The following is a 26,062-nucleotide window of genomic DNA, read 5'->3' as shown; positions in this document are numbered from 1 at the left end:
GGCAGATTCGGCGGGCGCACTGCGCATGCGCCCGCCATTTTGGAAGATGGCGGCGCCCAGGGAGAAGACGGACGGACCCCGGGAGGAAGGAACGGTAAGCATGATGAGGTGGGTGGGGGGGGAGCGGAGCGCGGGGGGGGGGGGTGGATCGGAGCGCGGGGGGAGTGGATCGGAGCGCGGGGGGGGGGGTGGATCGGAGCGCGGGGGGGAGGGGGGGGGTGGATCGGGCACCGAGGGGTGGATCGGAGCACGGGGGGTGGGGGGGTGGATCGGATCACGGGGGGGTGATTGGAGCACGGGGGTGAGCGGACAAGAGCACGGGGGGAGCGGAGCACAGGACGGAGGGGAGCCGGAGCAGTGTACCGGTGGGGTGGGGGCACATGTTATATGCTGTGTTTGTGTTTTCAACCCATTGTAGTCAGTCGCCTGACGATGGGACAACTCTCCCATCATCACATTTCGATGGGAGAAGTAGTCCCACCCGACGAATGACTACAATGAGTCACTACTGACAGAGAGACAGACACACAGACCGACACACACACACAGACCGACACACACACACAGACACTACATACCATTTCCACCATGCGCTTCACATCGATCCCCATCCGACGGTATGACTCCATTTTCACTACACTCCGCCCACACACTTCCTCCACATCACTGACGTCACTTCCGTCTGCTGCGGTTTTGACACCCAAATCCGCATAAAATCTGCAGATGGTTATTACATCTGCAGTTTTTATGCGGATTTGACCCACAAAATGGGAGCCTATGGGTGCAGAAACGCTGCAGAACTGCACAAAAGAAGTGACATGCACTTCTTTGAAATCTGCAGCGTTTCTGCATGGATTTTTCTGCACCATGTGCACAGCTTTTTTTTTTCTATTGATTTTCATTGAATTGTCACTCACAGTGCAGTTCTGCAGTGTTTCTGCAGAACTGCACTAAATCTGCATCGTGTGCACATACCCTAAGAGATGTAAATCATTCAGCTGCGGCGATGAAATAGGGATTTTTGTGTACTCACCGTAAAATCCTTTTCTCCGAGCCATTCATTGGGGGACACAGACCATGGGTGTATGCTGCTGCCACCAGGAGGCTGACACTAAGTAATACAAAGAAAAAGTTAGCTCCTCCCCTGCAGTATACACCCTCCTGCTGGCTCCCAGCTAACCAGTTCGGTGCAAAAGCAGTAGGAGATCAATAACGACATATAAGCTTAAAGCATGTCACATTATATATAAGAGTATAACATATCAAAAGATAAAAACAAAGCATAAGCTAATAACAGGGTGGGAGCTGTGTCCCCCAATGAATGGCTCGGAGAAAAGGATTTTACGGTGAGTACACAAAAATCCCTATTTCTCCTTCGCCTCATTGGGGGACACAGACCATGGGACGTCCCAAAGCAGTCCCTGGGTGGGGACAACATCACTTCAGGCCGTGTAGCCGCTACTTACAAGTGCGCCACCGCGGCCTGCAAAGTCCACCTGCCCAGACTCACATCTGTGGAAGTGAGTGAATTATAGTGCTTCAAGAATGCATGCGGCCTGGAGGAATTCGCAAGCCTGCGGTCGTGCTTGCCGACGTCTGGCGCCTAGAGCCCTCAGACAGGGAGATAGGCTGGCATCTAGCGCGAAAGGACTCCTGGATGGAGAAAAGAATCCACCAGGCTAACGTGGCCGAAGAAAAAGGGCTAAACCCTTCCTGCGACCGTCAGGAAGCCTACTTACCATCGAAAAACCCGAGTAAAATGTCCAACCTTTGGAAGGACGTCGTCCTCGATACGTACCCACTCGGAGCACTCGCTTCATCCAGATTATGGAGAACCCATTCCGCTTTGTGGACTAGAGCCGAAGGAGATGAGAGGACGATGCCCCTGCAACAGTGGAGATATAATACCCCTTGGCAACGAGGGAATAGGATGGCTAGAGGGCAACCTTGCCTTGAAGGTAATAAGGAAAAAAGATAAAGAACAGAGCGTCGAGATCTGAAGACTCATCAGGAGGACAAGAACGCAGAGAAAGAAGGGGAGAGACCCTCCCTGATAGAAAAGTCTATCCGGATCAGAAAAGGAGTCCACTGTAAGATGCCCAGGACCATTAAGGTCCCACGGATTTAACGGTACGTGGTAGGGAAGAACTACAGGTTGAGGCCTGCAAGAAAGACCATATTTCCAGCTTGAGACAATAAGCCGGAAAAATACTAGTACCGCAAGCGAGAAAAAAACCTGACATGGTCAGTGCGGGTCTCCCGGGATCACTGGGGCCCTACCCGCTTCCGAAAAGGTTTCAGACGTAGTGGAAGAGGGGTTATGGAAATTGGTACCATGGAAGAATAGATCATGCACTGCAATGGTCCTGGATCGCAAGGCCAAACCATGAACTGGAGTACATTGGCGTTCAGCTTGTACGCCATCCGAACTACCTCTGGAGTACTCCAGTGAAGGCAGGTCCGATGGAAGATTTCCGAGTGAAGTTCCCACTCACTTGAGGAAAAACCCCGGACGGCTGAATATGTCTGCCGCCCAGTGTACTACTCCAGGGAATGTACTGTTGAGATCACCGAAGATAGAACTCGGCCCATCAGAGAGTGCGAGGTACCTTGGCCATGGCGCTTGACTGAGGGTACTTGCTAGATGGCTAACTTGGGGCACAGCCGAGGCATTATCCAACTGAAGACCCGCCAGAAGGCAGAGGGCCTGCTGAAGGAATAGCCGTACCGTTCGGTTCTACAGAGAGATGATCGGGAGAAGAAAACTGGCAATGGTATCTCCCAATAGCCCTTGGGCCAGGAGAAGGCTCTGGAAGAGAAAGGAGCTCAGAGACTACCCTTTGAGAGCCTGATTGACTTGCAGAAAACGAGCGCAGCGAAGGAAACTGCTTCCGTAGACGTCCTTTCCCTCAGAACCCTCCTAGCGAATTGAAAGAACCGAGGGAATGAGAGATCGAGTGCGCAAGCTCCCTGTAGAAGGGCCACGACCTAGACCCGAGAGAGAGTAACCATCCTTCTTGGGCAGGATCATCCTCAAAGAGGATCTGCTGGGCTGAGAATGAGGGAAAAAAACTTGTCTAAGTTTAGCTGCTAGCCCAATAGAGAGGTAATTGCAAGTGATATGGACGACTCAGCGTAGTCCTAGGAGAGCGGCTACAAAGTCGACCAAATAGAGGAAGGACGACCATGCTTCTAAGGTGCAAGAAGAACATGACAACCGTCATGACCCTTGCGACCACTCTGGTGTGGTAGCCAGGCAGAAGGGCCAGGTCGTGAAAATACTGTTCGCGAATGGAAAGGCGAAGAGATTATAGTAGAGAGGAGAAATAGGTATGTGAGGGTAAGAATCCCGAATGACGATGGATGCCAGAAAACAACCACGTTTCTCTGTTGAAGTAGTGGCTGAGCGGAGGAACTCCATCCGAAAAAGGAAAGGGCCCTGTCAAAGGTTGTTAGAAGTTTGGGGTCCAGGAATGGAGATACTTTTCATTCCCTCCATTTTGGAACCAAGATCCCTTAGATCTAGACTGTCCTGGCCAATGCTTCCACTGCTGGTTGAGCCTGAAGAAGAGATACGATCCCTTGCTAGTCTCCCGCTCAGAAGATTTGATTGGCCAGCTATACTGTGGAACGAAGTAGATAAGGTCTGGGACCCGGAGACTTTCATTCTCTCCCTTTGGTCAAGCAACCCATGCGGCTAAGGAAGGGTAGAGCGCTGAACCCGAAACCACAAGACGGAACGAACTAGATTTGCTATCCGACTGTCTGTGGAATCTTAATTGATGATACACCGGCCAGGATACTGGTAGGAATACCGCAAGAAATTCTGCCCGGCGAGTCTGCCAAGTGACAGAATGCGGGACTGTAACCAGCAGGTCTCTGCCATCGTCGTGCAGAGAAGAAAATAAGGAAAAACCTCGATCCACCATCTTCTTAACAGGGAAGTGGAGAGGAATCGTCCACTTTCTTGCATCTGATACAAAGGGGGGAAAACCTCCTTGTTGGGACGCCACAAATGTGGACGCCACATCCCCAGAATTGAGGTTTCCGAGTGGACAGGGCAGGTTGTGGCGATAGACCTGGATGCAGAAGAAGATACATGGAGGCGACACTCCGTGTGCTCGTCTCTTGAAGGTGTGGGGGGAAATCGGAGCCCTTTAAGGGACCCGTCGCCCATAAAATTCCGACCAGGTATGGTATCCTACTTAGAGGTCTTCCAGTGCATCACCGTCAAATGTTGATGGAGATTTTCTAGAACCTGTACGTTTTTCTAGAATACTTGCGGCCCCTGCTAGCCGACGGCTCCCATTGTAGGAGAGGGAGCATGTGAGTGCTCCAGAGCTCAGTTAGGGTGACCAGCTTAGGATAGATGATGTGCCCTTAAGACCAGTAAATACTGGTCAGGCGCCTTTAAGGCTAGGGGTTACTGGCCATGAGCCTTTAAGACCAGGGAATACTGGTCTTGTGCCTTTTGTAAGATGACATACTGTTCATGTGCCTTTAAAAGCAGGGCATGCTGAAATCCAGGAGATAATGGTCATGTGCCCTTAAAACCAGGGTATGCTGGTCATTTGCGTTTAAGACCAGGGCGTACTGGTCCTGAGCCTTTAAGTCCAGGGCATAATGGTCACGTGCCTTAAAGACCAGGGCATACTGGTCGTGTGCCTTTAAAAGCCAGGGCATACTGGTCATGAGCCTTTAAGACCAGGGCATACTGGTCATGTGCCTTGAAAACCAGGACGTACTAGTCATGTGCCTTTAAGACCAGGGCATACTGGTTATTGCGTTTAAGACCAGGGGATACTGGTCACGTGCCTTTAAGACCAGGGCATACTGGTCATGGCCTTGAAAAACCAGGACGTACTAGTCATGTGCCTTTAAGACCAGGGCATACTGGTTATTGCGTTTAAGACCAGGGGATACTGGTCACGTGCCTTTAAGACCAGGGCATACTGGTCATGTGCCTTTAAGACCAGGAAATACTGGTCACGTGCCTTTAAGACAAGGGCATACTGGTCATGTGCCTTTAAGACCAGGGTATACTGGACACGAGTCTATAAGACCAGGGCATACTGGTCATGCTCCTTTAAGACCAGGGATGCTGGTCATGTGCCTTGAAGACGAGGGCATACTTGCCATGTGCCTTTAAGACCAGTGCCTACTGGCCCTGTGCCTTTAAGACCAGGGCATACTGGCCTGATTAAGTACTAAGGAAAAGGAGACCGGCTTCTGGCAGAGCAGAGAATGCTGGGGATGTGACCCTTTTAAAACTAGAGGACCCTTAAGACCAGGGAATGCTGGTCCTGGGTTTAATAAAAAGGCATGGAAAGCTGGGGATGCACCTATGGGCCCAGCGACTACCGGGCAGAGTATTAAATACCAGGGAATGAGTCACCAGGGAATGAGTCACCAGGGAATGAGTCATGAGAGCTTCATTGCTGGGAACTCACAGCTCTCTGTTTGCAAGCCTGCACACTGTACTATACATTCTGTAGTGTGCAGGAGCACCAGAGATTGCAGCCTTAAGTATATAAAAAAACACGGAAAGCTAGTCCCTTAATGCTGCCGGGATGCGTGCCGGGGGGGGGGGGATGGGGGGGTGGGGGGTGGGGGGGGGATATTGGGGCGATTCACCTTACTCAGGTTCTGAGTCCCCCGTCTGGAATAGCGCTGACTTCAGCGCTGAAAAACCGCCGGCCGCAGCCCCCTCCAGAAGAAATAGTGACCGCAATGGAGGAGGAAGAAGATGGCCGCTGAGATCTCGTCTGGAACGAGAAGCGCCTGAATAGGGGGCGGAGCCGCTAGAAGGAAGCAAGCGGTGGGCGGGGCTTCCCGGGATGCGGCCTAAACAGGGCCGAAGCCGGGGACTAAATTTATGGCTTCGGCCGGCGCGCACCCGCAGACTGAGGAGAAAAGTGCCGCGAAGCTCTGAGGGGACCCAGTCGCTATGGAGCCCTCCTCTGACCGCCGGAAAACCCAAATCTCACGGAGCACTTACCCCAATATGGTGGGGGTGGCAGATGCTGCAGGTAGGAGCTGTGCCCGGGTAGATAAGACGGTGCAGGGTTGGGGAACCTCCATCCACCATCCCTGCAGAAGAGGGGTGGAGAGGAACCGTCTGCCTCCTTCCATCATCCGCTTTTTCAGTGGTGATGCAGTGGGGGCTGCTCGGACGCCACGCTGGAAGGTGCCTCTGTACAGCCGAGGGTAAAACCTGGTGGACAGGGCTGAATGTCCGGCAATAGGCCTGGCTGCAGAAGAGGATACTGAAGGTGAAACTCCAGTGCTCGTCTGATAAGGGAGGGGGGAGATCGGTGCCCTTGAAGGGGCCCGTCGCCCCTAAAATCAGCTCAGGCAGTGGCTTCCCACGTCGCAGGAGAGGATACGGAGAGGTAAAACTCCCGTGCTCGCCTGTTGATGGTTCGAGGAGATCGGAACATGAAAGAATCCGTCGCCCCATTCGACCGTAGTAAAAAGTAAAAAACGGTAAAAAAGAGTTCTTTGGGTCTGAATAGCAGACCCGTCCGTGTGCCTCCTACGGACACTAAGCAAGAACTGGTTAGCTGGGAGCCAGCAGGAGGGTGTATACTGCAGGGGAGGAGCTAACTTTTTCTTTGTATTACTTAGTGTCAGCCTCCTGGTGGCAGCAGCATACACCCATGGTCTGTGTCCCCCAATGAGGCGAAGGAGAAAACCAAATCTCCGAGCACTAAAAAATACTCGGAGTACCCCCGAGCGTGCTGGGGAAATCTCGAGTAACGAGTATATTGATCCATAGTCACACCACACAAAAACATTAGTAAATAACATTTCCCTCACGTCTGCTTTACATCAGCACCATTTATAAAAACTTGTTTTCTTTTGTTAACATTTTTAAAAAAAAAATAAAAATGTAGCAGTAATTTTTCATTTTTTTCAAGGAAAATTACAAAACTTATTTTTTTTTTTTTTTTAGGGACCAATTCAGTTTTGAAGGGACTTTGGGGGTTCTATATAATGTAATCCCCAAAAAGTGATACCATTTTAAAAAACGTACCCCTCAACACATTCAAAATTGTTTTCAGGTGGTTCATTAACCCTTCAGGTGCTTTTCAGAAATTAATGCAAAGTGACATGACGGGAATGAAAGAATTTATTTTTTACCACCTAACGGTTTCTAACTTCTGAACAGGCTGCTACAGCTGGAAGACTTTAAGGCCACTATTTGGCCATGAATTGCCATCGCAAACATCAGAACCACACGATCAAGATCTCAGGGTGCTGATGGGGGTTAGAGAAGAAGCCTCCACACTCTGTTAGCTATCTACATGCTACAGTTATTATTGACAACAGTATTTAACCCCTTAAGCCCCGAGGGTGGTTTGCACGTTAATGACCGGGCCAATTTTTACAATTCTGACCACTGTCCCTTTATGAGGTTATAACTCTGGAACGCTTCAACGGATCTTGGCGATTCTGACATTGTTTTCTCGTGACATATTGTACTTCATTTTAGTAGTAACATTTATTCGATATAACTTGCGTTTATTTGTGAAAAAAACGGAAATTTGGCGAAAATTTTGAAAATTTCGCAATTTTCCAACTTTAAATTTTTATGCCCTTAAATCACAGAGATATGTCACGCAAAATACTTAATAAGTAACATTTCCCACATGTCTCCTTTACATCAGCACAATTTTGGAACCAAAATTTTTTTTTGTTAGGGAGTTATAAGGGTTCAAAGTTGACCAGCAATTTCTCATTTTTACAACACCATTTTTTTTTAGGGACCACATCTCATTTGATGTCATTTTGAGGGGTCTATATGATAGAAAATACCCAAGTGTGACACCATTCTAAAAACTGCACCCCTCAAGGTGCTCAAAACCACATTCAAGAAGTTTATTAACCCTTCAGGGGTTTCACAGGAATTTTTGGAATGTTTAAATAAAAATGAATATTTAACTTTTTTTCACACAAAATTTATTTCAGCTCCAATTTGTTTTATTTTACCAAGGGTAACAGGATAAAATGGATGCCAAACATTGTTGTACAATCTGTACTGAGTACGCTGATACCCCATATGTGGGGGTAAACCACTGTTTGGGCGCATGGCAGAGCTCGGAAGGGAAGGAGCGCCATTTGACTTTTAAATGCAAAATTGACAGGAATTGAGATGGGACACCATGTTGCGTTTGGAGAGCCACTGATGTGCCTAAACATTGAAACCCCCCACAAGTGACACCATTTTGGAAAGTAGACACCCTAAGGAACTTATCTAGATGTGTGGTGACCACTTTGACCCACCAATTGCTTCACAGAAGTTTATAATGCAGAGCCGTAAAAATAAAAAATCATATTTTTTCACAAAAATGATCTTTTCGCCCCCAATTTTTTATTTTCCCAAGAGTAAGAGAAGAAATTGAACCTCAAAAATTGTTGGCCAATTTGTCCTGAGTACGCTGATACCCCGTATATGGGTGTAAACCATTGTTTGGGCGTATGGCAGAGCTCGGAAGGGAAGGAGCGCCATTTTACTTTTCAATGCAAAATTGACTGGAATTGAGATGGGATGCCATGTTGCGTTTGGAGAGCCCCTGATGTGCCTAAACATTGAAATCCCCACAAGTGACACCATTTTGGAAAGTAGACCCCTTAAGGAACTTATCTAGAGGTGTGGTGAGCACTTTGACCCAACAAGTGCTTCACAGAAGTTTATAATGCAGAGCCGTAAAAATAAAAAAATCATATTTTTTCACAAAAATAATCTTTTCGCCACCAATTTTTTATTTTCCCAAGGGTAAGAGAAGAAATTAGACCACAAAAGTTGTTGTGCAATTTGTCCTGAGTGCGACGATACCCCATATGTGGGGGTAAACCACTTTTTGGGTGCATAGCAGAGCTCGGAAGGGAAGGAGCGCCATTTGACTTTTCAATGCAAAATTGACTGGAATTAAGATGGGACGCCATGTTGGTTTGGAGAGCCCCTGATGTGCCTAAACATTAAAAACCCCCACAAGTGACACCATTTTGGAAACTAGACCCTCTAAGGAACTTATCTAGATGTGTTTTGAGAGCTTTGAACCCCCAAGTGTTTCACTACAGTTTATAACGCAGACCCGTGAAAATAAAAATTCTTTTTTTTTTTCACAAAAATGATTTTTTAGCCCCCAGCTTTGTATTTTTACAAGGGTAACAGAATAAATTGGACCCCAAAAGTTGTTGTTCAATTTGTCCTGAGTACGCTGATACCCCATATGTGGGGGGGAACCACTGTTTGGGCTCATGGCAGAGCTCGGAAGGGAAGGAGCGCCATTTGGAATGCAGACTTAGATGGATTGGTCTGCAGGCGTCACGTTGCATTTGCAGAGCCCCTGATGTACCCAAACAGTAGAAACCACCCACAAGTGACCCCATATTGGAAACTAGACCTCCCATGGAACTTATCTAGATGTGTTGTGAAAACTTTGAACCCCCAAGTGTTTCACTACAGTTTACAACGCAGAGCCGTGAAAATAAAAATCCTTTTTTTTCCCACAAAAATGATTTTTAGCCCCCCAAATTTTTATTTTCCCAAGGATAACAAGAGAACTTGGACCCAAAAAGTTGTTGTCCAATTTGTCTCGAGTACGCTGATACCCCATATGTTGGGGTAAACCCCTGTTTGGGCGCACGGGAGAGCTCGGAAGTGAAGGAGCACTGTTTTACTTTTTCAATGCAGAATTGGCTGGAATTGAGATCGGACGCCATGTCGCGTTTGGAGAGCCCCTGATGTGTCTAAACAGTGGAAACCCCCCAATTATAAATGAAACCCTAATCCAAACGCACCACTAACCCTAATCCCAACTGTAACCCTAACCACACACCTAACCCAGACACACCCCTAATTCTAATCCCAACCCTAATCCCAACCGTAAATGTAATCCAAACCCTAACCCTAGACCCAACCCTAGCCCTAACCCTAACCGGAAAATGGAAATAAATACATTTTTTTTAATTTTATTATTTTTCCCTAAGGCTAGGTTCACATTGCGTTAGGGAAATCCGTTTAGCACTAGCGGATTGCGCTAACACAATGTCTTTTTAGGTGTCGTGTTTAGTGGTCGCGTTAACGTCCCCGCTCTGGAAGATCGGGGATCGGACCTCGGGCGCGCCGCGGACGCTGCAAGCAGCGTCTGAGGCGCGCCACAAAAGAATGGCACCTTGCTAGCGCGAGCCGAAAATGGCACGCTCTAGCGATGCGCTACACCTGAAAATCACATTGCTGTCAATGGTTGTGCTAACGGACCCGTTGCACGGCGTTAATTGTGACATTTTCGCCGTGCAACGCTGTCCGTTAGCGTTAACCCATTAACGCAATGTGAACCTAGCCTAACTAAGGGGGTGATGAAGGGGGGTTTGATTTACTTTTATAGCGAGTTTTTTAGCGGATTTTTATGATTGGCAGCCGTCACACACTAAAAGACGCTTTTTATAGCAAAAAAGTTTTTGCGTCTCCACATTTTGAGACCTATAATTTTTCCATATTTTGGTCCACAGAGTCATGTGAGGTCTTGTTTTTTGCGGGACGAGTTGACGTTTTTATCGGTTACATTTTCGGACACGTGACAGTTTTTGATCGCTTTTTATTCCGATTTTTTTGTGAGGCAGAATGACCAAAAACCAGCTATTCATGAATTTCTTTTGGGGGAGGCGTTTATACCGTTCCGCGTTTGGTAAAATTGATGAAGCAGTTTTATTCTTCGGGTCAGTACGATTACAGCGACACCTCATTTATATCATTTTTTTTATGTTTTGGCGCTTTTATACGATAAAAGCTATTTTATAGAAAAAATAATTATTTTGGCATCGCTTTATTCAGAGGACTATAACTTTTTTATTTTTTTGGTTATGATGCTATATGGCGGCTCGTTTTTGCGGGACAAGATGACGTTTTCAGAGGTAACATGGTTATTTATATCCGTCTTTTTGATCGCGTGTTATTCCACTCTTTGTTCAGCGTTATGATAATAAAGCGTTGTTTTTTGGCTCGTTTTTTTTTTTTTTTTTCTTACGGTGTTCACTGAAGGGGTTAACTAGTGGGCCAGTTTTATAGGTCGGGTCGTTACGGACGCGGCGATACTAAATATGTGTACTTTTATTGTTTTTTTGTTTTTTTTTTATGTAAAGAAATGTATTTATGGGAATAATATTTTTTTTTTTCTGCTTTATTTAGGAATTTTTTTTTTATTTTTTTTTTTACAAGTGTGGAAATTTTTTTTTTTACTTTTTCACTTTGTCCCAGGGGGGGACATCACAGATCACCGATCTGACAGTGTGCACAGCACTCTATCAGATCGGTGATCTGACATACAGCCGGGCAGGATTAGAGCTGCAGCTGCAGCCTGATCCTGACCCAGAAGTGCTCCCTGCAGGACCCGGATGCAGCCCGGCGGCCATTTTGGATCCGGGGACTGCAGGGAGAAGACGCTCGGTACACGGTGAGCACATCACCGTGTACCGATCGTCTCAGGGAAGCCCGCAGGGAGCCCCCTCCCTGCGCGATGCTTCCCTGCACCGCCGGCACACCGCGATCATCTTTGATCGCGGTGTGCCGGGGGTTAATGTGCCGGGAGCGGTCCGTGACCGCTCCTGGCACATAGTGCCGGATGTCAGCTGCGATAGGCAGCTGACACCCGGCCGCGATCGGCCGCGCTCCCCCCGTGAGCGCGGCCGATCGCATATGACGTACTATCCCGTCCATGGGAATTAAGTCCCAGGTCACCTGGACGGGATAGTACGTCATATGGGATTAAGGGGTTAAGAGGTGAAACGGCCATGTTTGGTGCCAACACTGATCGTGGCTGATGCAGCAAGTTGTCAGTAAGGCTATGTGCACACGTAGGAAATGGGGTGCAGAATTTTCTGCACTAGATCTGCATCTCCTGGCAGAATCCGCAGGTGCATTTTTGATGCGTTTTTTATGCGGATTTAGTGCGTTTGTGTGGAATTGATGTGGATTTTGTGCAGTTTTTGTGCAGATTTTACCACTGCAGATTTCTATTAATGGAGGGGTGCAGAAACACTGCAGAAACGCACAAAAGTGACATGCACTTCTTTGAAATCTGCAGCATTTTTTCACATTGATTTACATTGTACTGCAGAAACACTGCAGATCTGCACTAAATCTGCATCGTGTGCACATTCCCCTACAGTGTACAGCCGACAGCTGCAGGATTGTCACCAGTCGGAGGATGCTATTCTCTTATATCGGAGATCTTTTTAAGTTGTATTGGTGGTCATTAAGGGGTTAATCTTGGCAGCATCTCACACTGAAGCAGCTGGAGCCGAACAGGTATATTACTTCTGTATCTCAGGAGCATTCATTCTACAAGTAGCAGCATGAATAGCACAGATGCAAACAGAAAAGCAACAAACAGCAGTGGAAATTACTGTCATAACAAAACCAGCTAAATATTGGATTACAAAATGTAAGAAGTGTTACAATCTACTACCAGGCACATAGGTTCGATATAGCTTTCACCACCAATAAACTAAAGCTTGCTATAGACATAAACCTATAATTTTTTAGTAAAGAAGTTCTTTAAAATGGATGGCCTATTGCTGAACACTGTTCCAAGCAGCTGATTGGTAGTAGTGGCCAAAGCTGGTCTCCCCACGATCTAATATTGATGAGGTTTCCTAAGGATAGGGTCAGCCATATAGAAATGCTAGAATAGGGAGATTTATCAAACCTTGAGCTAAGGAAACGTCAGTAGCTGCCCACAGTAACTAATCAGATTACTATTTTCATTTTTTATTGTGTTTTGGAAAATTGAAATCAGCAACCTTATTAGTTAATTTTCAATTAACCCCTTCATGACCAGGGGATTTTTCGTTTTTCCGTGTTCGTTTTTCGCTCCCCTCCTTCCCAGAGCCATAACTTTTTTATTTTTCCGTCAATTTGGCCATGTGAGGGCTTATTTTTTGCGGGACGAGTTGTACTTTTGAACGACATCATTGGTTTTAACATGTCGTGTACTAGAAAACGGGAAAAAAATTCCAAGTGCGGTGAAATTGCAAAAAAAGTGCAATCCCACATTGGTTTTTTGTTTGGCTTTTTTGCTAGGTTCACTAAATGCTAAAAATGACCTGCCATTATGATTCTCCAGGTCATTACGAGTTCATAGACACCAAACATGACTAGGTTATTTTATATCTAAGTGGTGAAAAAAAATTCCAAACTTTGCTAAAAAAAAAAAAAAAAAAATTGCGCCATTTTCCGATACTCGTAGTGTCTCCATTTTTCGTGATCTGGGGTCGGTTGAGGGCTTATTTTTTGCGTGCCGAGATGACGTTTTTAATGATAGCATTTCGGTGCAGATACGTTCTTTTGATCGCCCGTTATTGCATTTTAATGCAATGTCGCGGCGACCAAAAAAACGTAATTCTGGCGTTTCGAGTTTTTTTCCCGCTACGCTGTTTAGCGATCAGGTTAATACTTTTTTTTATTTGATAGATCGGGCAATTCTGAGCGCGGCGATACCAAATATGCGTAGATTTGATATTTTTTTTATTGATTTATTTTGATTGGGGCGAAAGGGGGGTGATTTAAACTTTTATGTTTTTTTTATTTTTTTCACATTTTTTTAAACTTTTTTTTTTAACTTTTGCCATGCTTCAATAGCCTCCATGAGAGGCTAGAAGCAGGCACAAGCCGATCGGCTCTGCTACATAGCAGCGATCTGCTGATCGCTGCTATGTAGCAGAATTGCACGTGTGCTGTGAGCGCCGACCACAGGGTGGCGCTCACAGCGACGGGCAATCAGTAACCATAGAGGTCTCAAGGACCTCTATGGCTACAATGGAGACGCATCGCCGACCCCCGGACATGTGACGGGGGTCGGCGATGACGTCATTTCCGGCCGCCCGGCCGGAAGCGGTAGTTAAATGCCGCTGTCTGCGTTTGACAGCGGCATTTAACTAGTTAATAGGTGCGGGCAGATCGCGATTCTGCCCGCGCCTATTACGGGCACATGTCAGCTGTTCAAAACAGCTGACATGTCCCGGCTTTGGTGCGGGCTCACCGCGGAGCCCTGCATCAAAGCAGGGGAGCCGGCATCGGACGGTATAGTACGTCCGATGCCGGTAAGGGGTTAATGTGAATTTTAATTAAAAAAAAAAAAAAACTTACATTTTTAAGCTGCCTTTTAAATCCGCCAGTCGCCTCTTATGCTTGCTTATGGAGCCGGTGCACAGACTTTGAAGAGTGTTCAATTCTTCCAACTTCTGTTTATATATCTTGTGTGTTTCCTAATAAAGAGAACAGATACACTACATGTGAGCAGCATCTTAAAGGGAAGGTGCCACCAGTTTTCTTGTATTTTGTTTTTTGGTGAAATTAAGCTTAAAATAGTAATTAAAATGTATTAATGCAATGTTTGCACTGTTTGCAAACATTTCTATATGAAAAATATTATAGATTTTTCTACAAATATACATATTTACCACTAGGGGCAGCATTTTCCGTTTTAGACCTCAAGCAGCTATAGTAAGATTTAGCAGCTTTACTGTTAGCAGCAAAATTGGGGCAGTAACTGCTGACATCACCATTTCCCTCCCCTTTTGGGTGGTCTAATATCCCTGGGGCAGAATGAAGAGCAGCATCCCAGGGCAGCGCCATTTTGTGTGTGACTGCCCTGTGACCTGCTATCACCAGCAGTTACTGCATCAGAGGCACAGCTTGTTTACAGAGGAGCAGAACACAGTGGACTCAGCAGCATTTTTTGTGAATAACATTCTTGCCATCCCCCTTTCCCCACCTTAATCCCTGTCCTGTCAGCTGCCCTGCTCTCTCTCTCAGGTGTCAGGCTGTGAGTGCAGCTTACTGGAGATCACAGGGACTGTGTGTGAGGGGGAGGGGGAGACACAGCAGGAGAAGCACACAGGGCAACTTGTGAGGAGCAGAGGATGTGTGCCTGCTTGGAGTACAGAGGAGCAGTGAGGGCTTCTTCTGTCCTGCGCTAGAGAGTAAGTGGAGCTCGGCAGATAGCACAGGGCTATAATAAAATGGCAGCTTGTCACACCTACAGAAGTGAGCTGTGCAGCCCAAGAGGCGTGCCCAGCTCACTGCTAATGCTGCTGCAATGTTACAGATAGGAGATAATAGACCGGCGCTGACCCTATATCCATGGGGTGCCGTAGTCTGACACTGATAGTGCCCTGCTACTGCTGCAAAACCAAGATGTCAGCCCCCAGTGCACTCTTTAAACTCATAACACATGAAATCTGTTTCACATGCATTTCAAACTTGCTTATAGCAGCATGTTATGCTACATTACAGTGATTTATTAATGACCTACAAACGCGGTACCTTACCTTTAAGAACAGAATACACAGTATGATAGTAGGTCAGGCCCTATGCCTAGAAGTAGAAAGGACCACAATTTGTACAGGACACTCCCATTGGAACTAATTACATTAAAGAAATGGAGCAAACCCGTCCAGAATCAACCATAACATTTTATTGAAAAGTATACAAAACAGAGTAAGCATAAAACATCAAAATTTGCAGTAACACTGACAAAGAAGAAGGTTTGGACACAAGTATAAAACACACTGTCCACAACATATAATATTCGTGGGTGGGAGAACCATCAGATAGCAGCAAGTTACATAAAGTGCAAGTGCTTACAAGGTTAATACCCTGCTCCTACATGCGTCCATCAAAGTGAGCCACTAGTGCCTATTACTCCATGTAATCCAAGTATAATGGCAGTTAGTTATGTAGAAAAGTGATCTATCATAAATAAAAGGTGTATATCACTTTACGGAAGCATGATTATCAAAAATATTATTATTCATTAGGTCTTACCCATAGGTCCCACAAAGGACAGCGTGAAGCCAGCCCAAATGAGCGTTTCCTTGGGGTTGTAATCCAGACACTGCATCAGAATTATCTGTGTGACTGGCATCCTATGCAAGCTCCATCTGGGTGCATGTTTAATACTACACAGCTACCCACTCCATGAATTGGTAGGTTGGTGAGTGGCTGTTTGCATCAGTATTTTGCACCTGTGCTGCCCACATCTTTATCATGGGGGTCTGCTGCAATCTGCTCCTGCATTGGTAATCTGGCCTGGCGTTGATTAAAAGCTGTATCTTTTTCTGTGATGTTTTTTTAAAATTTTATTCTATATTAACAATTTTCTGAATATACATATGCAAGTGCTTCTCACTAAATTAGAATATCATCAAATAGTTAATTATTTCAGTTCTTCAATACAAAAAGTGAAACTCGTTATATAGGGTCATTACAGAGTGATCTATTTCAAGTGTTATCCCGGTTGCTTGTGCACCTTTTTCTACCACAGTTTTTCCTTCCACTCAACTTTCCATTAATATGCTTGGATACAGCACTCTGAACAGCCAGCTTCTGTAGCAATGACCTTTTGTGGCTTACCCTCCTTGTGGAGTGTGTCAATAACTGCCTTCTGGACATCTGTCAAGTCAGCAGTCTTCTCCATGATTGTGGAGCCTACTGAAATAGACTAAGGGACCTTTTTAAACGCTTAGGAAGGCTTTGCAGGTGTTTTTGATAATTATTCTAATTTACTGAAATAATGACTTCTGGGTGTTCATTGACTGTAAGCCATAATGATCAACATTAACAGAAATAAACACTAAGAAATAGATCACTGTTTGTAATGACAGTTTCACTCTTTGTATTGAAGAACTGAAATAAATTAACTTTTTGATATTTTAATTTAGTGAGAAGCACTTGTACACACACACAAATATATACACAGTATATATACATACATACAGTACAGACCAAACGTTTGGACACACCTCATTTAAAGATTTTTTTTGGTATTTTCATAACTATGAAAATTGTAAATTCACACTGAAGGCATCAAAACTATGAATTAACACGTGGAATTATATACTTAACAAAAAAGTGTGAAACAACTGAAAATATGTCTTATATTCTAGGTTCTTCAAAGTAGCCACCTTTTGCTTTGATGTCTGCTTTGCACACTCTTGGCATTCTCTTGATGAGCTTCAAGAGGTAGTCACCGGAAATGGTCTTCCAACAATCTTGCCTGAGGAGACCCAGAGTATCCAGTGATTGACAGGGACATTCTCCTCATCCACAAGAACCATGGCCTCTAGGGCCAAAAGGAAGCAATGAGGATGACCTTCGCTCTCTCCTCCCGAAGCTTCGTCAGGACTGTCTGTATTAACACCAACGGGGGAAATGTGTAAGCTAGACTGAAGGCCCAAGGAATCTGTAGCGCATCCACCACATATGGTTTTTCTCTTGGGTTTAAAGAGCAAAAGATTTTTCTTTTCCTGTTTTGCTTGTTGGTGACCTATTTCCGGCTGTCCCCATTGATCTACAATCTGCTGAAATATTAGCGGATCTGATTCCCATTCTCCTTGTTTCAGATTATTCTGACTGAAGAAATCTAATTCTTCATTTTCCTTACCACTTATGAGTAGTGCGGTTAGTCTGAACTGATGTTCTTGCATGAACTGGAGAATTGTCTCTGAGCAACCGTCATCTGATTGTCTGACATGACTCAAATGTGCTGCCCCTTTAGATGGGGAAGGAATTCCACTAATACTCTTCTTACCGCCAGTAGCTCTTTCATATTTGAGGAATAGCCAACTTCTGTCTCAGACCAGACTCCCTGGACTATGCAATCTGTGAGATGTGCTCCCCATCCTTCTGAGCTCGCATGTCATGATCACGTCTGTCACCTGGAAGGACCATGGGATTCTCTAACACAGGGGTCCCCAACTCCAGTTCTCAAGGCCCACCAACAGGTCATGTTTTCAGGATTTCGTTTGCATTGCACAGGTGATGCAATTATTACCTGGGCAAGACTAAGGAAATCCTGAAAACATGACATGTTGGTGGGCCTTGAGGACTGGAGTTGGGGACCCCTGCTCTAACAGATTCCTCAAATCCAGCCACCAAGCCATGGAATCGATTGATTTTTGTAAAAGAATAATATTTCCTTCTAAATAGCACCTGAGTTTTCTTTCTCCTACTAGGATGTCCTGTTTAAAATTCCTGGAGTGAATTTGCGCTCACTGGACCACTGGAATACAGGAAGTCATTGTCCCTAGTGGTGACATGGCCTTCCTCAGATTCATAACCAGGTTGGTAATTGCTGCCGATACAAGGGTAATGATCCTGTTTTTCTTTTCTTAGATGACAAGCTTGTTCTTCAGAGTCCAAAATAAGCCCTAAAAAAAAAAAAAAACTGAACCCTTAGGGGCTGTAGTTTTGATTTCTCAATATATATCATCCACCCTAGCCGAGTCAGGGTGGTTTTGATATGCCTCCGCTGACGACTGAGGTCCTCCATTGACCTGCCGATTACTAAAAAATCATCCAGAAACGGCACCATTAACACATTCTGTTTCCCGAGATGCGCTGTTACTTCCAGAATTATCGTCACGAAAATACTTGGAGCCATGGATAGACCGAAGGGTATTGACCTGTATTGGAAGTGCCTAACCTGTCTGCCTATATGCACTGCTACTCTCAGGTACTGCTGGTCTCTCTGATGGATTGGGACATGGTAGTATGCGTTCTTCAAATCCAGGATGCTCATATAGCAGACTGGAAACATTTTTACTGTTGATTTTATCGACTATCTTGAAGGTTTTGTAGACCAGGAATTTGTTCAGTCGCCTTAAGTTGACAATAGTCCTGAAGGACTGGTTGGGTTTCCTTTATCAGGAACAGGGGAGAATAAAAACCCTTCCCCTGCTGCTGGACCGGTAACTCCGCCAGAACTTGTTTCTGCAGTAAGCCTAACATTTCTGCCTCTAGGGCCAGCTGTTCTTTCAGCGTCCTGGGGGACGAGATCTTGAAGGTGTGCCTGAGAGAGGACCTGAACTCCAGTTTTAGCCCTGATCTTATTTTTTATTCAGGATCCAGGTATTGGAAGAGATTTTCTCCAAGGCAAGTTGGAAGCTGGACAGCCTTCATCCTACCTGGGGAAACCCATCAATTACAGGGATTTCGTCATCCTGAAGAGGGGCCCCCAAATATTAAGCCTCCGCTCCTTGATTTTTCTCCTTCAACCCCCCTTGTTCTCTAAAGGGGTTTGTTCCTTTTATACTTCCTCTTACAAAAGGAACTTTTGTACTGTGAAAGTGACACATTGGGGAACTCTTTCTTATCCGCTGCTTTATCTAGGATATCATCCAGTGCCTGGCCGAAAAGATATTTCCCTTCACATGGGACCGAGCATAATCTGGCCTTGGACTGGGCATCCCCTGGCCAGCGCTTTTGAGCCACAAAGCTCTGTGGGCTGCGTTAGATAGATTTTCCGACCTAGCAGCCAACCTCACCGAATCTGCCGAGGCGTCAGCCAGGAATGCAGCAGCTCCCTGCATCAGCAGGTTTTCCAAGATCTTATCCCTAGGAGTTTTGCTCTTGATTTGGTCCTCAAGCTGCTGTAGCCACACCATCATCTACCTGGCTACGCAGATTGCTGATGACTCCCACGTCTGTTTCAAGTAAACCTCCTCTTTCTTTTCCAGGGGGTCATTAAGAACCCCAGGTTTTCAAAGGGCAATGTAGACTGTTTTGCCAATTTTGCTACAGCCACATCAATTTTAGTTTTCTCCCATACACCTGCTTCATCTTCATCAAACGGATATCTTCTTTTTGACGAAGATTGTATCGGACCCTTCTTGTCAGGTTTCTTCCATTCGCTGCTAATGAGCACTTTGATTTTCTCATTGACTGGGAAGAACGCCTTTTCCTCTGTTCGAAGCCCCCAAATATGATGTCCTGGACTGTTCTAGGGGTCTTAGAATCATTATGCTCATAGCTGACCTGAATGCTCTGATTAGCTCGTCTGTGTCCTCTGCTGGAAAACAAAGCCTACACCCCCCACCCCATGTCACTATCAGAAGAGGAAGAGGAGGAGCTAGATAAATCCGAATCTTCCCTATCTTTTAATGTTACTGAACCATCAGACTCAGATGAAACCTGGATTTCAGATTTAATTATACACTTAAAGTCCATAGCAAACCGGGGGGTTTCCTCCAAGACGGTTTGCTGTATGCAATCAGGACAGTCTTAACATAAGTGTTGGGCAACCCCTTCCTGCACAGAGTACATTCTTTATTGTTCTGCTACAGTTTTTTTTTTAAAAGGGCCTTTCCTATTAAAAAAAGAAAAATAACGAAAAGGGGGACCCATTTAATATGGTGAACTTTCGATGAGATCACTCACCATCAGTTGATCAATCTAAGGTATCAGAGATGAAGGCTGGATCAGTTCAGAAGAATGTTCTTCCTTGGAGGTGGACTCATGTCCTGCCTTAATGCTTTCCTGACTTCCACTGCTGCGTCCCTAGCGGTGGCGCTGCTGGTGATGCTGTAGTGGCTGCTGCTGTAGCAGCAGCTGCTACCGCGAATACATTGCTCAGGACTGCCGTAGAAAATACCACCATCATCCTGGGCCCATCCCCTATATAGCAGAATAGCCCAGACACACCTCCATCTGGCCCCCATTACCGGTCTCTCAAATCTGGTGCGCTTGGGCAGGGAGTCTCAGCCGGCCATGCGCACGTGCAGCCAAGATGGCTGCTTTAGTTTCCCGCATGCTACATCATCAGGACATGCCGGATATACACCCTGTGTCCCGCGCGTGCGCAAACCGGAGGCGGCCCCGCTTTCTGGCGCACTCGTCGCAAGGATGTACCGGGTTTACCACCAGCGCACCCCCGGAAGAGAGTCCCGGCACACTCCACGCAGGGTGCTCCTGCAGCCCTGGCGTGCGCAAAGCCGGGACCTTTGTACCAAGAGGTCTCTGCCTGCACGGCTTTGCACCGACCTCCTGGCCAGTGGTCCTTTACCCCTCTGGAAAGCATCCCATCCTGGACACCCTCCAGATCAGGTTAAGTCCAAATACTGCTCACTTTCTAGGTGCCCACAAGGACAGGAAACCAAACTGAGGTGGAGGAGAGGTACCGCTCTTTTATTTAGTAGGTTTCCTGTCCTTGATGGGCAGATACCGTCTCTCAGGTGGTGGTGTCATGGGAGAAGGGGAAAAATTATTTTTTTTTTTTTACCAAGATTAAGGGTTCATTCAGACGACCGTTTTTCTCACATACAAGAAAAATAGAACAAGGAGTTTGATCAGAATGTTACCCTCCTGGTAAAGCTGTAGCCTGACAATAATAAGGGAGATCAGATAATAGCATTCAGTCACTTTAGAGGAGTTACATTCCTGGTCGGAGTAGTGGTACAGTAATTGCTGGTTGTAAAATGAGCCTGGGGGCAGCTACTAGTAATCAGCTAGCTGTAACATGCCAGGAAGCCTATATTCAATACTGCTCAGTGGTCAGATTCCCAAGCTTTAAGCCCCCTACAAAGCCTAGAACAACCCAAGCTTCACCACCATCACAAAACAAGTATATTGTTTACGAGCAGGTACAATTTTATTAGCTGGGCAATGTCCACAGAGGAGATAATGAGAACAACAAGCATACCTGGCGGACTTTGAGAGCCTGGCTCCAATGTTCAGTCTCCGCTAGAATTAGGAGTTCTGTTTTTGTCCTGCAATAAACAGGTCTGCCCTATGACTCACACAAACAACTGCAAGCAGACCCGATTAACTGTAAGGCTGCTTTCACACATCAGGTTTTTTGTTTCAGGCTAAATCCGGCTCTCGGGAGAAAAAAAACGGAAAAAATAAAAACCGGATCCGGTTTTTTCCCCCATTGACTTGTATTAGCGCCGGACGGCCCAGCGTTCCTTCAAGTTTGATGCCGGATCCAGCGTACACTCGATTCCGGCGTCTGGAAAAAAGTCTACTGTAACGTTTGTCTCCAGCGAAAAAGCCTGAAGCGCCGTATCCGGTGCTTCCGGCTGTTTGCTAGAATGGAAGCCTATGGGAGCCGGAAGGTGCCGGATGCCGAAAATGGCGGATGCGGCGGCCTGATCTGGTTTTTTAAACTAAGCATGCTCTAATTTTTTTTTTATCCAATAATCTAGATAGGCTAGCCGGATCCGTCGCATCAGTTTTTCACAATCTGCGCCGGATCCAGTTTTCCCAACATTCGCCGGATTTAGCCTGAAACAAAAAACCTGGTGTGTGAAAGTAGCCCAATAGTCCATTTACAAACATCTGCAAGCAGACCCGATTAACTGTAATAGTCCATTTAGGTGTCCAGTACTTTTATATTGATGGCCTATCCCTAGGATTCGCAATCAATATAAGATTAAAGGGGTTCAACACCTGGCACTGCTGTTAGTGATGAGCGAACGTGCTTGGATAAAGCGTTAACTGAGCATGCTCGTGTGCTAACAGTGTCTTTGGCGAACTTGAAAAATATGTTTGAGTCCCCGCGGCTGCATGTCTCGAGGCAAGCAATCCCTGCATGTATTTCAGCTGTCGAACAGCCACAAGACACGCAGGCACGGTGACTCGAACATATTTTTCGAGCATACCGAAGTCACTATTCGCTCATCACTAGCCATTAGGCACCATGGTGGCTAGAAGTGCACAGTGTACCGGAACATTACAGCACCATACACTGTGTAGTGGCCATTCTCGGGTACTGCATTGACTAATGGGACATGAGACATGGTGAGAAATGTGTAACAAGCATTTCCATGAGTCTTTAATGTGCTGCAATAAAGTTGCGATTCTATGAGGATCGTAGTAATGAGTTTTTTTGTTTTGAGAAACGAAGATGCTAGTGTGAACAGAGCCTGAGGCTGCCATACACATTAGCTAACTGTTGGAACCCCTTCGGTCCTGTCCTAAAGAATAACATGGATGCATGAGCTATCCGTCAAAAGTGAGGACAGTACTCGTCCGATAGAAATCGGTTGTGTGCAACTACCCTTGTAACCAGGCCATTAATCCGGAAATGTAGATTATTGGTCTGTCTAAATGGCCCCTTGCTGGGAACACTTGCTTAGTATTTATTGGCCAATCTATACAGCTGTGTAGTCATCCAACAAATGAGGATTTTGTTCGTTTGTTGGGTGAAATTATTTTATATGCTGAAAGTGATTGTCCAGGTTGGGCACAAAGGTCTGCAGTGACTCAGAGAGGGCAGTCACTATTCCTTGGTATTCCCAGTGAGAGTGGGCAGTCACATGACCACACACATGTGATTTGCATACTTGTGGTCACAGGCCGACTAGACAAGTTCGGTTTCTATTAGAAGTGAATTGAGAAAAGACAGACGGGTCTAATTGGCATGTGACTGCAGGAATCCAAATTGGGCGCTGCACGATGATACGACTTGGTAGTTAGTCACAAAGACTGACTCCAGCCTTCTGTCCCAGACCTGGACATCCCCTTTTAAAATCATCTCGCTCATCAACATACCGTATAACCAAGACTAGTGCTGCCCAGAATGATGTCCTGGCGTGCACCAATCGTATTAACAGATCTAAAGTATCGGGTGAGGATATCCCGACGTCTAGCGAAGGAGAGTCGGGGGCCACCACACATGATATTAGCGGGGTCTGCCTATGTGTAACAAATCATTCAGATTGTCAGCCCCACCGGAGTCAGTTACATAGTACAATGTCTGGAAAGTGCTGTGGAATTGTTGGAAAATTTAGGAGGGATAACGGATTCCCCTAAAAGACACAATCAGATGCAGAATGAAAATATGGATCTTACCAATTATATAGGGGTGTGCTCAAGTCATCACAGGCTGCGGCACTCACCTACCAAGGTATCAGCTTCATATAAGATTCCAACCATGGTTGTGTCATTCATTGTAGGTTGTACATGTGAATGGAGGGATATTATGCACAAGCACTCTATGTGGGTTTTGTCCCATCCATCCTATCAGTACTTTATTGCACATGCACTTTACCAATATGATTGCACCTTGGATACCCCATATCTAGATTATACTAATGTACATACCTCTATATTCCATCCTCTTAATGATTTTGTGTCCAACCATTGTGGAACCTTATCATGTATACACTGTGTGACATAATGACCATGTCACTAATCTGATATTTGCCGTTTTATGCAGCAATGTCACAATGTTGTACATACACACTGATTGTATTTGTGAGCGTAATTTACACTGCTCAAAAAAATAAAGGGAACACTTAAATAATAGAATAACTTCAAGTACATCAATCTTCTTTGAAATCAAACTGTCCACTCATGAAGCAACACTGACAATCAATTTCATATGCTGTTGTGCAAATGGAATAGACTACAGATGGAAATTATTGGCAGTTATCAAGACACATTCAACAAATGAGTGGTTCTGCAGGCGGGGACCACAGACCACATCTCAGTACCAATGCTTTCTGGCTGAAGTTTTGGTCACTTTTGAATGTTGGTTGTGCTTTCACATTCATAGCATGAGACAGATTCTACAATCCACACAAGTGGCTCAGGTAGTGCAGCTCATCCAGGATGGCACATCAATGTGAGCTGTGGTAAGAAGGTTTGCTGTGTCTGTCAGCGTAGTGTCCAGAGGCGCTACCAGGAGACAGGCCATAGGAGGACAACAACCCAGCAGCAGGACTGCTACCTCATCCTTTTGTGCAAGGAGGAACAGGAGGAGCACTGCCAGAGCCCTGCAAAATGATCTCCAGCAGGTCACAAATGTGCATGACTCTGCATGTGCAAGTGTCTGGAGATCCCTCAGGAGCCCATCCGCCGCCTCATCAGGAGCATGCCCAGGCATTGTAGGGAGATCATACAGGAACATGGAGGCCACACACACTACTGAGCATCATTTCCTTGTCTTAAGGCATTTCCACTGAAGTTGGATCATGTAACTTCATTTTCCACTTTGATTTTGAGCATCATTCTGATTCCAGACCTCCACTACACATTCCACTATGTAATGAATAAAGATTTACAACTGGAATATTTCATTCAGTGATATCTAGGATGTGGGATTTTAGTGTTCCCTTTATTTTTTTGAGCAGTGTATTTTGATCTGCACTTTTTTAAAACATCAGTGCATTACCCATCATTAGCTATGCATTTCAGAATGAATCATCATTGACGGTCGTGTCGGTTCTGCACCATTCAGGTGATTTCTATATCTGGCCGTGTGCGCTTAGCGCAGTCCCAGCGCCATATAACATGCCTACACATATTCCGCAGCGCTTTACAGACATTATCATCGTTGTCCCCAATGGGACTCAATCTAAATTCCCTATCAGTATGTCTTTGGAATGTGGGAGGAAACCGGAGAACCCGGAGGAAGCCCACGCAAACACGAGGAGAACATACAAACTCTTTGCAGATGTTCTTTGTGGGGTTTGAACCCAGGACTCCAGCTGCAGTGCTTACCACTAAGCCACCATGCTGCCCCATATATATAACGCGCCTACACCCGCCCCAGCGCTATATAACGCGCCTACACCCGCCCCAGCGCTACATAACGCGCCTATACCCGCCCCAGCGCTATATTCCTACACCAGCCCCAGCGCCATATAACGCGCCTACACCCGCCCCAGCGCTATATAACGCGCCTACACCTGCCCCAGCGCCATATAACGCGCTTACACCCGCCCCAGCGCTATATTCCTACACCTGCCCTTCATGTCTCTTTTCCTGATCTCACCGACATCAGAGGTCTCTCCCCAGATGTTACACGGTCCTGTGATTTGTAACCCCGACCATCCCTTTAATGAGGGGAAGTACTCTGCGTTGTGCTGCGGTTCATCCCGGGCTGTACACAGTAATGTGCTGGGCGCACAGGGCTGAGTGAGTGCAGTGCGGACTGTGCCCACACAGCGGCAGCAGAGGAGCGCGCACTCGCACAGTATCAGGCTCGGGTATCTAGCAGTGTCTCGTACTGCACTCTCCCTGCCGTAGCCCAACACAAAAGCCGCAGCACAAGGCACCAGTGTGCACAGTCCCCGCTCTCCGCCTCTCACCTGCAGCTGCCGGAATTCCTTCTCCAGTTCCCCCCATTCCTCCCGGCACTTGTGCAAGGACATGTTGGAGACGAGCAGCGTCCCGGCCTCCACAGCCACGCTCACATCTGACGTCACCTCTCCAGCTCTCAGCGGCCGAAGTTGAGAGGCGGAGTCTGCGCAGGCGCACTCAGCCCTTGCC

The 26,062-nt window shown here is 46.2% G+C and overlaps 1 protein-coding gene across 4 annotated transcripts in view; it reads right to left on the bottom strand.

Annotated features, from left to right (window-relative positions):
- TMEM120B (transmembrane protein 120B) overlaps positions 1-26,058 on the bottom strand; it is a 75,062-nt gene extending 49,004 nt beyond the window's left edge. The window contains exons 1-3 of one of the 4 annotated variants that reach the window (XM_069755473.1): positions 25,882-26,058; positions 14,153-14,271; positions 1,034-1,111 (exon numbers count right to left, since the gene is read on the bottom strand). In XM_069755473.1, the coding sequence (XP_069611574.1) occupies positions 1,034-1,111; positions 14,153-14,271; positions 25,882-25,944 (260 nt within the window). In that variant the 5' untranslated portion in view covers positions 25,945-26,058. The remainder of the gene's footprint in view (positions 1-1,033; positions 1,112-14,152; positions 14,272-25,881) is intronic. The other 3 variants (XM_069755455.1, XM_069755461.1, XM_069755468.1) reach the window with 3 other exon arrangements.
- Positions 26,059-26,062: the final 4 nt, after the last annotated feature.

This window comes from Ranitomeya imitator, chromosome 1 (assembly GCF_032444005.1).
Source record: "Ranitomeya imitator isolate aRanImi1 chromosome 1, aRanImi1.pri, whole genome shotgun sequence".
In the NCBI taxonomy this organism is placed as follows: domain Eukaryota; kingdom Metazoa; phylum Chordata; class Amphibia; order Anura; family Dendrobatidae; genus Ranitomeya; species Ranitomeya imitator.
This window is presented reverse-complemented; position numbering and strand designations above follow the sequence as displayed.